Source organism: Hyperolius riggenbachi, chromosome 3, assembly GCF_040937935.1.
Source record: "Hyperolius riggenbachi isolate aHypRig1 chromosome 3, aHypRig1.pri, whole genome shotgun sequence".
NCBI lineage: Eukaryota > Metazoa > Chordata > Amphibia > Anura > Hyperoliidae > Hyperolius > Hyperolius riggenbachi.
In genome coordinates, this window is record NC_090648.1 from 509,010,268 (window position 1) to 509,023,200 (window position 12,933).

The 12,933-nt window shown below is 43.1% G+C and overlaps 1 protein-coding gene across 2 annotated transcripts in view; it reads right to left on the reverse strand.

Annotated features, from left to right (window-relative positions):
* Positions 1–12,933, reverse strand: part of FERRY3 (FERRY endosomal RAB5 effector complex subunit 3) — a 93,240-nt gene that overhangs the window by 35,619 nt on the left and 44,688 nt on the right. For both annotated transcript variants that reach the window (XM_068278361.1, XM_068278362.1), the window contains exons 10-11: positions 7,509–7,580; positions 4,370–4,572 (exon numbers count right to left, since the gene is read on the reverse strand). In XM_068278361.1, the coding sequence (XP_068134462.1) occupies positions 4,370–4,572; positions 7,509–7,580 (275 nt within the window). The remainder of the gene's footprint in view (positions 1–4,369; positions 4,573–7,508; positions 7,581–12,933) is intronic.

Genomic DNA, 12,933 nt, shown 5'->3' on the forward strand with positions numbered 1-12,933 from the left:
AATATAATATTGATACAAAATGACATCTTTGTTCTTGCAAATTACTACTTATCACAATGAACTGATCTACATCTTGTTTTTTCCACCACCAATTAGGCTTTCTTTGGGTGGTACATTTTGCTAAGAGCTACCTTACCGTAAATGCATTTTAACAGGAAGAATAAGAAAAAAATAAAAAAAATTCATTATTTCCCAGCCATTATAGTTTTAAAATAATACATGCCTCCATAATTAAAACCCACGTATTGTATTTGCCCATATGTCCCAGTTATTACACCGTTTAAATTATGTCCCTATCACAATGTATGGCGACAATATTTTATTTGGAAATTAAAGTGCATTTTTTCCGTTTTGCATCCATCACTATCTACAAGCTTATAAATAAAAAATAAATAATAAATAAAAAATAGAAATATTTCATCTTTACATGGATATTTAAAAAGTTTAGACCCTTAGGTAAACATGTACGTGTTTTTTTTTTAATTGTAATTTTTTTTTAATTAAACATTTATTTATTATTTATTAAACAATTTGAGTATTTTTGGGAGGGTGGGATGTAAATAGTAGCTTTTTATGTAAATATGTGTTTATTTTAATTTTTTTTTTTTTTTTACACGTAGATGTAGTTTTACTTTTTGGCCACAAGATGGCTTTATATAAGAGTTTTATATGACGTCACTAAGCGTAACATGTACGCTTAGAGGGACGTAGGGGGACGCAAGAGGCAGAAAGAGCGAGGCTTCCAAGAGAAGCGGTCGTTTTCTTCTGCTGAGGAAAGGAATCCATGATCGGGCGCCATGTCCCGATTCATTGATTCCTGGGCTAACGATCCGCGGTTGGGAGCGCCTGTGCCCGCGCGCGATCGACCGCGGGAGCGCACATGGCCTTCTGGACGTAGCCTCTAAATGGTTAAGGAAAGGTATGATGCGCTAACTAGAGGCGATGTCTCTGGATATGCGTTTTTTTTCTTGTTACGGACCCTTGTGGCCAGGGTTTTAATCTAGAGTACTCCCTCCTTCCCCTGTATGTGTTTGTCAGCATGCACACAGCTTATGCTGGGGTATGTGCATGGTGCGCATGGACACATAACGTTAGCTCCTTTGTGCGATTGGTAAGATCTGTCCCAGGAGAGGACGTCAGGATGTGTGCTCCTAATCCCTAGATAGGTTTGATGCAATGAATGTGTTTGCATGTCTGCACTATGCATGATACTGGGTCAGAGTTAGGACACCTATGATTACCTGGGTACTTCTGCACAGTATAGGTGACTAAGCATAAGAATGCATTCTTCTGTGAACTAAAACCCCAGCTTTTAACTTAGCTGTAGGGATAACAGTGGTGCCTGGATGCGTTAATCTGTGAATGCATTTGTTTGAACATTTGCATGCGAGTGCGCGAAGGGTTAATAGATTTTTGCTGTTTTCTGGCCCTACCCCCTTCAGCACCTCCATTTTCCTTAATAACTTATTTAATGTCCTAACTAGAGGCGATGTGCCTGGATATATGTATTTTTTTCTGGTTACTGACCCCTGTGGCCAGGGTTTAATTCAGTGCACTCCCTCCTTCCCCTGTATGCGTTTGTCAGCATGCACACAGCTTATGCTGGTGTATGTGCATGGTGCGCATGGACATAACGTTAGCTCCCTTGTGCGATTGGTAAGATGCACTATCTGTCCCAGGAGAGGACTTCAGGATGTGTGCTCCTAATCCATTGATAGGTTTGATGCAACGAATGTTTGCACGTCTGCACTATGCATGTTACAGGGCCAGAGTTAGGACACCTATGTTTACCTGGGTACTTCTGCGCAGTATAGGTGACTAAGCATAAGAATGCATTCTTCTGTGAACTAAAACCCCGGCTTTTACCTTAGCTGTAGGGATAACAGTGGTGCCTGGATGCGTTAATCTGTGAATGCATTTGTTTCAACATTTGCATGCGAGTGAGCGATTTTATTCCAATCAGTATCTGATACCCCCTTTTACATGAGAAATCTATTCCTTTTCACAAATAGACCATCAGAGGGCGCTGTATGACTGATATTGTGCTGAAACCCCTCCCACAACAAACTGAGTACCATGGTACTCTTGGCAGTTTCCTGTCTGCAAACAGCTATTCCCCACAATGGCTATCATTCATAAAAAGGTGGTCGGTAAAGAGAATCTTTGCAGGAAACCACAGCTGCCAGTATTTTAGACTTCTGGCTGCTCATTCATAATAAAGTATCCAGGTGCGGTAGCCGTGCAGAGATTCCCCGAACTAAGCTGGCAGTAGGCTTGCGGAAACACAGGAAGCTGCCGAGTTGATACATTTCTCCGTGTTCCGCTCTGCTGCAGCTGCCTGGGAAGTCTGTGTGTCTCCATTCACTTTACATTGGTATCGCCACATGCAAGGGAGCGGTACTTCCTGACCTCACACCGCTTGCGGTGATCTTAATGAATTAACATTTTGTTATATTTTTTACAATAATCACCGCACAAGGCGGTGATTCATCGCTCTGCTCGGTAAGGTCAGCTTTTCATGCGAAAGGAGCCTTTATGAATGCAGAATTTGCTACGTGGGCGGTAAAGTCAGCTGTTTTAAGCATTTCTGCATGCGGAAATGCTTTATGAATGATAGCCAATGTAACAAGGTTCACAGCTGTTTCCAACTGCCAAAAAGGCATGCAGCAGCTACATCACCTGCCAGCAGTAAAAATGTCACCATGTAATAAATGTCAGAATGTAAATCAGGGATTTAAAAGATTTCACAATGGGCAAACACTGACTAAATCATTTATACATAATTATTGTAAAAATAAGGCACTTTTTTATTACATTATTTTCACTGGAGTTCCTTTTTAAAATGTCCTTAGGTCCCAGAGGAAGGCCAGAGTGTTTATCGCAGCGTCTGAGCCTCCCCCAGTCATTTTCGCCAATCGGAGGAGAGACATTTAGGCGCCTTGGAAGTTTGACCGAGTTTCTGCAGCCACCTGTTACATAGCTGATAACAAATCCAGAAGGTCCGCACACTCACTTATAGACCAAGTCTGCTTTTATTCAATAAGTGTTACAATTCCATAAGCCAACGACTCGTTTCGGGGCCCAGAGGGGTCCCCTTTGTCAAGGTTATAACACAGAATGATAACTGTGTTATTATACAGTGGTGTGCGATTCTTCTTCTGGCACTTGTTACATACCTGAGGAAGCGGACTGAGACCCATGAAACGCGTTGTCTAACGTGTATGAATAACCATTTTCCATTACTAAGGGCCCATTCACACTCGATGCGTTTTTCTGAGCATTTTGCGATTGATTAGTGTTTATTAAAATCGCTCCCATTCACGGTCATTAAAAAAGCGGTAAAAATCGCATCGATTTTGCGATCGCGTATGCGAAAATCACGTCGATTTTTCCACGATTTTAATGAAAATGAATGTGAGCAATTTAAAAAAAACGCTAATCAATTGCAAAAGGCTCAGAAAAACTCTTCCAGTGTGAATGGGCCCTTAAAGAGACTCTGTAACAAAATTTTCAGCCTTATTTCTTCTATCCTATAAGTTCCTATACCTGTTCTAATGTGGTCTAGATTACTGCAGCCTTTCCTAGTTACACAGTGGCTGTGTTATCTCTGTTATATAATCTAATCTTCTTTCTTTTGTCAGCTTTGTCGGGCTCAGGCACTCAGGCAGGAATGTGCTGTGCTGCTTGTGATAGGATAGAAGCTTTACACACCCTCTCCACGCCCCCTGCAGGCTCTGTGTGAGTCACAGAGTGAGCTGCTCTCAGCCTATCACATGCTGGTTAGCAGCCATGTCTTGTTTGTGAACACTGCCTAAAACTGTTAATTACAAGTCAGGATTGCAGCAGAGAGTGGCAGAAACAGCACAGAGGGGCCCAGGAGAACATAATGAATAGAATGGTATGCTTTTTATTGTAAGAATTTTACAGTACAGATTCTCTTTAAGGTTTGTTCTTCTAAGCAGGTTACACTTATATATGTAACTCAGGGTGCCTCCACCCGTGTATAGCCTTGGTGTAGAGACATGGGTGTTACCGAGCGCTGTGATTACAGCGCAGGAGATTTGGCCGGCGCCACCATAGGCCGTAATAGGAATTACATCTATAGCGGCGCACAGTCAGTAACTTCGGCGACGGAGCTGAAGTTGCTCCTAAAACAGTGTAATTCATCCGCCAGCAATAGCCGGAAGCCGAATTACATCATTCCCCACCATCCACATGGACCTGGAGAGGGAATAGTAATTAACGCCACCGGGAACTTGTGCAGGAGCAGGGTAAGCCGTATATCGGCTATATCCTGCACCCAAGTCTCCCGGCGCCCAACTGATATGTATGCGGTGTTACGGCCACCGACAGCCCCCCAGCGCCTCACCTCGGACATCTCGTGGACCAGCAGCAGAGGGATGTTGATGGTGGTGATGTCGTGGGTGCAGCACACCTTCAGGATGTTCCTCAGACCCATAATGGCCGGATCCCGAGCTGTAATGTTCCCGCTCTTCACGTTATCGTCCACACAAAGGTGGAAAACCACATGGCATTCCGAGAGGTTGGAATGCCGCGAGACATAAACCTCCCCTGGAAGACACCAATTCCCACAGGAAGCGTTACAATAACAGCAGTAGGTACAGTTATATTATTATTATGTATTTATATAGCAGTGACATCTTCTGCAGCACATTACAGAGTACATAGTCCTGTCACTGACTGTCCTCAGAGGAGCTCACACTCTACTCCTACCATAGTCATAGTCTAATGTCCTAACCGACCAACTCCACCTGGTGTCAGAATGACGCTGGCCTCTGCAGGAGAGAGCCAGCCAGCCTTCACAAGCCAAGCGGTTACCAACAGACACCATCAACCATGGAAAAGTATTATTATTATGTATTCATATAGCGCCGACATCTTCTGCAGCACATTACAGGGTACATAGCCATGTCACTGACTGTCCTCAGAGGAGCTCATAATCTAATCCTACCATAGTCATAGCCTAATGTCCTACCATATTATTATTATGCATTTATATAGCACTGACATCTCCTGCAGCACATTACAGAGTACATAGTCATGTCACTGACTGTCCTCAGAGGAGCTCACACTCTAATCCTACCATAGTCATAGCCTAATGTCCTACCATATTATTATTATGCATTTATATAGCACTGACATCTGCTGCAGCACATTACAGAGTACATAGTCATGTCACTGACTGTCCTCAGAGGAGCTCACAATCTAATCCTACTATAGCCACAGTATAATGTCCTACCATATTATTATTATGTATTTATATAGCACTGACATCTTCTGCAGCACTGTACAGAGTACAGAGTCATGTCACTGACTGTCCTCAGAGGAGCTCACACTCTAATCCTACCATAGTCATAGTCTAATGTCCTCCCATATTATTATTATGTATTTATATAGCACTGACATCTTCTGCAGCACATTACAGGGTACATAGTCATGTCACTGACTGTCCTCAGAGGAGCTCACACTCTAATCCTACCATAGTCATAGCCTAACGTTCTACCATATTATTATTATTATTATTATTATTATTATGTATTTATATTGCACTGACCTCTGCTGAGGAACTCACAATCTAATTCTACCATACTCATAGCCTAATGTCCTGCCATATAATTATTATGTATTTATATAGCACTGACATCTTCTGCAGCACATTACAGAGTACACAGTCATGTCACAGACTGTCCTCAGAAGCTCACAATCTAATCCTACCATATTATTATTACGTATTTATATAGCACTGACATCTCCTGCAGCACATTACAGAGTACATAGTCATGTCACTGACTGTCCTCAGAGGGGCTCACAATCTAATCCTACCATAGTCATAGTCTAACCTCCTACCATATTATTATTATGTATTTATATAGCACTGACATTTTCTGCAGCACTTTACAGAGTACATAGTCATGTCACTGACTGTCCTCAGAGGGGCTCACAATCTAATCCTATCATAGTCATAGTCTAATGTCCTACCATATTATTATTATGTATTTATATAGCACTGACATCTTCTGCAGCACATTACAGAGTACACAGTCATGTCACAGACTGTCCTCAGGAGCTCACAATCTAATCCTACCATAGTCATAGTCTAATGTCCTCCCATATTATTATTATTATTATGTATTTATATAGCACTGACATCTCCTGCAGCACATTACAGGGTACATGGTGATGTCACTGACTGTCTTCAGAGGAGCTCACAATCTAATCCTACCATAGTCATAGTGTAATGTCCTCCTATATTATTATTATGTATTTATATAGCACTGACATCTGCTGCAGCACATTACAGAGTACACAGTCATGTCACAGACTGTCCTGAGAGGAGCTCATGGTCTAATGTCCTACCATGTTATTATTATGTATTTATATAGCACCGACATCTTCTGCAGCACATTACAGAGTACATAGTCATGTCACTGACTGTCCTCAGAGGAGCTCACAATCTAATCCTACCATAGTCATAGTCTAATGTCCTACCATATTATTATTATGTATTTATATAGCACTGACATCTTCTGCAGCATATTACAGAGTACATAGTCATGTCACTGACTGTCCTCAGAGGAGCTCACAATCTAATCCTACCATAGTCATAGTCTAATGTCCTACCATAATAATATGTTACATTTCTTTTCTGGGTTATATGCCAAACTTAATGCCTGGTATTTACATACATCTAGTAAGTGCATTTTTTACAGCGCATTTTCTATTTAATTAAACGGTATCACACTACGGAGCGCTCCTCCTGTATCTGTTGCTTTCTCTTCCAGTAGTCCGCTCACAGCCGAGCGTGCAAGGAGCTGCCACTGTGTGATCAGTTTGTGGTCCACATTGACCATGTGTCTGCAGTAGCGCAAGATTTCACATCTCTTTTATACAGTGATGTAAGCCTGCTGTCTAGGTGATGTTCACTGTAGAGTGGCAATAAGCATGTGGCAGTAGTGAGGGAAAATGTAACACTGCGCAGGCTTAAAAGGATTAAAAAAAATAGGGCAGAAGTGATGTCACTTTTGACATCACAGAGAAACAGTAAAGATGGAGACCAGCAGAATTATTCTTTTTTTCACATCACATTTCTACTAAATCAGTAAACACCAGAAACAACAAAATAGGTAAGATAAATAAGTAATTTCTTATTAGAGGATTTTATTTTCCAGTTAATATGAAGTTTCATCCCATTTTAATTCAAGAATGAGAGGGAGGAACAGGCTCAAAAAATGCTTATTATAGGATTCACTTCAAACATGGAAACTATAAAAAATACTATAAAAACGACCAGAATTAACCATTTAAACACTTCCCACAGCTCTGTCATTTCCCTTGTTTGGGCCGCAGCAGGATGAGAGTAGCTGTAACACCAACACAAGAAGAACAACAGATGCCATATTACACATAACAGCATTCCTGCATTACAGCACAGCCCGTGTGCTTGCAGGAAGAGGCGGAGCCTGTCTACAGGAAGTAAGCCCGTTTACCTGGGAACAGGTTGGCCTGGTTGCGCTCGCTGCTCTTCACTTTATCCCGCGACTCGCTCCCATTGGCTGCCTCTGTAATAAGGTGAAAGTCAGTCAATAAACATTTACTAAACACTTAATTTATAAAGTAATATTGTAACAAAAGATTTTTATGTTATCCTCAGTAGAGTTCTGCTTTAAAGAGGAACTGTAACAAAAGATTGAACTTCATCCCAATCAGTAGCCGACACCCCCTTTCCCATCAGAAATCTGTTCCGTTTCTCAGATAGATCATCAGGGGGCGCTGTATGGCTGATATTGTGGTGAAACCCCTCCCACAGTGTGATGTCATGACCATGGTCCTGTCTGTGAACCTTGTCGCATTGTGGGAAATAATGGCTTTTTAAGCAAGCAGCACCTCCCTCTGTGTATACATATCTATAAAAAACAAACAAACAAAAAAACAAGCAAACAAACAAAAAACAAAAAAACAAAAGCCAACCTTTTAGCCTATCGCAATGTTAGGGGGCGTGGTTATAGAGAATGGCAGTTAGTGCTGTCTGTTTTTTTTCATGTCTGCCAGCAGTAAAGATGAGGACATGCAGGCTGATTTGGATCAAACGATTTGAACAAATTACATTATTATTGGCGAATATCAATTATTTATTGATCTCTTTTCTATTTTTTAACTTCTCACTTTACAATGTTTTGATCCATTTCCCCCCTTTTCTCTTAAAGTGAACCAGAGGTGCGAGTGATATGGAGGCTGCCATATTTACTTCCTTTTAATCAATACCAGTTGCCTGGCAGCCCTGCTGGTCTATTTCTCTGCAGTGGTGTCTGCATCACACCAGAAACAAGCATGCGGCTAGTCTTGTCAGATCTGACAATGTCAGAAACACCTGATCTGCTGCATGCTTGTTCAGGGGCTGTTGCTAAAAGTATTAGAGACAGAGGATAAGCAGGATAGCCAGGCAACTGGTATTGCTTAAAAGGAAATAAATATGGCAGCCTCCATATCCCTCTCACTGCGGGTTCACTCCATTTTGTATAGCGGACAGTGAATTTTTGGAATAAGGGGCAATGGCCTCAATTCACTAAGATCACGCTGGAGATAATAAGGCAAGAGAAAACTTACCTCCACACAGTGAGAGAGTTATCTTATCTCCTCTGTAGTTATTTTCACACGCAGTTAATAAACAGCCTGTCTTTAACTCTGGAGTTATTTTAAGGATTGAAGAGTTAACTTAAAGACAGAAGAGTTAACTTTAGGTTTGCCTGAGGTAAAAATGTTTCCTGAATACGACATGCCTCATAACCATGGTGATAACAATAGAAACGTTATTAAAGACAGGAGATAAGCTTAGTGAATTGAGGCCATAATAGTGTGTAATGGCCAGCTGCCCACAAAACACACACAATGCGCTGTAACTTAACACCAGGCATGGAAATACAGCTTATAACATCGCTGCTTTATAAGTTAAATGTTAGATCTGGGTGTCTTTGCCCAACTGCAGCAACTGTGCAGTGCCAGTGGGATTGTGGGAAGTTTATTTTCTTATAGCTATAGTAACAAGCCTATCCCAGCGTGCAAATATCAGAAAGCTTCCTATTTTGGATAAGATAAGGACACCATAACCAGAAGGTAAATGAACCCCCCATCCCCCTTTAAAGAGTTTACACAGTGATGTAAGCCTGTTGTCTAGGTGATACTCACTGGAGAGGCATTAAGCATGTGGCAGTAGTGTGGGAAAATTAACAGAGCATTCTGGGATACCAGACATTCTTTTCACTGGCTTCCGGATAAAAACATTCTGCAGAGCTACACCTGACAGGACTAAAGAAATCACCACCAGTGACAAATTTCAGAAAATCAATCAGGGAGAGGAAAGATTTTACAACGGCCAAAACACTGACTTGCAAAAGGATCTTATGTCATTCTCAGTAGAGTTCTGCTTTAAAGAGAACCCGAGGTGACATGTGACATGATGACAGACATGTGTATGTACAGTGCCTAGCACACAAATAACTAGGCTGTGTTCATTTTTTTCTTTCTCTGTTTGAAAGAGTTAAATATCAGGTATGTAAGTGGCTGACTCAGTCCAGACAGGAAGTGACTACAGTGTGACCCTCACTGATAAGAAATTTCCCTTTTTATCCCTTTCTTGCTCTCAGAAGCCATTTTCTGGTAGGAGTGTGTTTTATAGTTGGAATTTCTTATCAGTGAGGGTCACACTGTAGTCACTTCCTGTCTGAGTCAGGGCTGAGTCTGCCACTTACATACCTGATATTTAACCCTTTCAAACAGAGAAAGAAAAAAAGGAACACAGCCTAGTTATTTGTGTGCTAGGCACTGTACATACCCATGTCTATCTCATCATGTCACTCACATATCACTTTGGGTATCCTGTAATTTTGTATAGTGGACAGTGCAGTACTGGAATAAGGTGCATTATGTGCGATGGCGAGCTGCATCTGTAACACACACACTGCGCTGTAACTGTACACCAGACATGGAAATCCAGCTTTTAACATGGCTGCTTTACAAGTGAAATGTTAGAGCTTTGCTGCGGTTTTCCTGCTATGCGCCCGGGGCTAGATCTTACTATTAATAAAAGCCATTTGCGTGATCCATGTTATCACATGTGCCTTGTGCTCACAACACATGATCTCAGCCATTATTATGAAGCTGTCATCAGCCTGCGTTCAATCCCCTGGAGGAAGAGACGTGCGGGCGGACGCGAGAGATCCTCGCCGCCGCCCGATTCCCCCAGGGGCCCTGCGGAGAATGTCCTGACCGCCAGCGAGAGACTCTTAAGCTCGGATCTGTCTTCGTGCGACAAAGCGGCCGGTCGCAGCATCTCTGATAGACATGAGAACTTATCATCGGATGTGTAATCAGCCCGGGGCTATAAGAGGCGCCGGCGGATCCGGTTACAGGCTGCCGGGATTTTTGGCACCCGTGCCGTGCGCTCTACAGCCCTTAATGGTGCACGAAGTGCTCAAGTGGGCATTTGGAATAATTGTATTTTTGAAGAGTGGGGTAAGGTTACATTTGGAAGCCCAGCTTATCCTGGAAGCTGTGGGGCGGGAGGGGAGGTTGTGCCAGGACACGGACTAGAGGAGGTCGGGGGGAGATAAACAGGCATCTCTGCTCTCTCCGCACGGAACCCGGACTGCTAATAAGCAATGCCTATTACAAGCAAAGCGTTTTCCTTAAAGGACACTTGAAGTGAGAGGTATATGGAGGCTGCCATATTTATTTCCTTTTACGCAATACCAGTTGCCTGGCTGCCCTGCTGATCCTCTGCCTCTAACACTTTTAGTCATAAACCCTGAACAAGCATGCAGCAGATCAGATCTGAAAATAATGTCAGAAACACCTGATCTTTAGATTGCGAGCCTTTGGCATAAGAAAGAGGGACGCTTTAAGACACGCCCCTCCCACACCTCTAACCACACCCCCACCATGCATATCACAAAGATTTCAGAATTGAAAGATGCAGCTTTAGCATTTAACCACCCTGGCGGTCTATTTTTTTGCGGCACTCGGCCGCGGGTGGGTTTTTTAACCTTTTTTTTTTTTTTTTTTTTTTTTTAACATGTACCTAGCCTAGCGCTAGCTACATGATTTCCCCCTTCCTGCGCCATCCCGCCCACCCCTCCAATCGCCGCCGGCGATCATACCCAACAGGAAATCCTGCTCTGAACGGGATTTCCTGTTAGGGCTTCCCTCGTCGCCATGGTGATGATCGGAATGACATCATCGACATCATGACGTCAGGGGGAGTCCCAATCCACCCCATAGCGCAGGCTGGCGGTGATTGGCCAGGCTGCGCTGAGGGTCTGGGGGGGGCCCTCTCTCGCGGCGCGTAGCGGCGGATCAGAGGCGAACGAATTAAACACGCAGCTAGCAAAGTGCTAGCTGCGTGTTTAAAAAAAAAAAAATTGTAAAAAAAAGACCCACCAGGGGCTGAGATATCCACCGTGGCGGTAATGGACGAGCTGAGCTCCTCCATACCGCTAAGGTGGTTAAACCACACTGGTCTTTTCAATGAGTAGTCTTTCTTCATTTTTAACACTCCAAAGAATGGAGCATTTCCCACTACTATTTATATCAGGGGTCAGGAACCTTTTTGGATGAGAGAGCCATAAACACCACATATTTTAAAATGTAATTCCGTGAGAGCCATACAATATGTTTCAAACTGGGACAGTGCGCATGCGCAGCAGAGGGCTGTCCCCATTGCCATGTGTGTAAAGATGATCTTGTGGGGAGCAGAAGTGTCAGACATGTCTTCAGCTTCTCTTGGGTTTCAGCAACATCAGCAATTTCCCAAGAGCCAGACAGGAGAAATACTGACTAACAGCTTGTACAATTAGCTAGCTGATTGGGTGCTTGATTCACTTGCAGGACGAGATCCCCGCACTCTGGCCCAATAGGCTGCCTGTCAAGTGACAGGCAGCCTATTGGGCCAATCAAAGTGAGGGGATCTCGTCCAACAAAGTCACTGGGCCTGACAGGGTCCTGAGTGGGACCAGTCAGATTGTTTCTGTAGATCTTTGCCTCAGAGCAGATATTGCCTTGATAAAGGGGTCCTACGCGGCTCCGAAATGTTGGCCATATTTTTACATGGCACTAATAAAGATTGATTTTGGATGTGCCAGCTTTCTCCCATGTTGAATAGGGTCCTGAGTGGGACAATAGAAGCAGCTGTTCATTTGCCACACTAAGCTGCGCTGCTTGAGCAGTGTAGCTTAGTGAACCCCTACTGATTTGTATGTGAGCCAGATGCAGCCATCAAAAGAGCCACATCTGGCTCCCGAGCCATAGGTTCCCTACCCAGGATTTATATAGATCTGTACATCGGTCCTGAAAGAGGGACAAATGAGGAAAAAAGAGGGACAGAGTGATTTGGTTCTCAAAGAGGGACTGTCCCTCCAACCTGTCAAATTCAATAAATCAAACAAATCTATAGACCCCATCTCGTTCTTCTACCTGTAGATGACATTATTTTTAGGTCAAAGGCAGGTAGGATAACTATATAGGTAATAACACGCAGACAAGGTTTTTAATTGAACGCTTCAGGCCATTTTAGCACCAGGAACCTGACTGACTGCAAGAAGGGTCTATTCACCATATCGAATATGCAGAATGGACCTCATGCTTAACTATGGGCCTGTTTCCAACCTTTCACACATGCCGTCACCGGGTCCATTTCCGTAAAGCATAAACCCAACCTGCAATGATTCTTTACCACATCAGCGGCCATTCTTCAGACGGAACGGTACGCATCCGCTCCCGCGTGACCCGGACGCCGTCATGGACCTCCGGAGCGATAAAGCAGACTATACAGACAAGCTACGATAGCGTCAACCAATCTTGAGAACGTCCACATATCTGCAGCGTTTCAGAAAAAGTCTACGATAAAAGGTTTCATTAAAA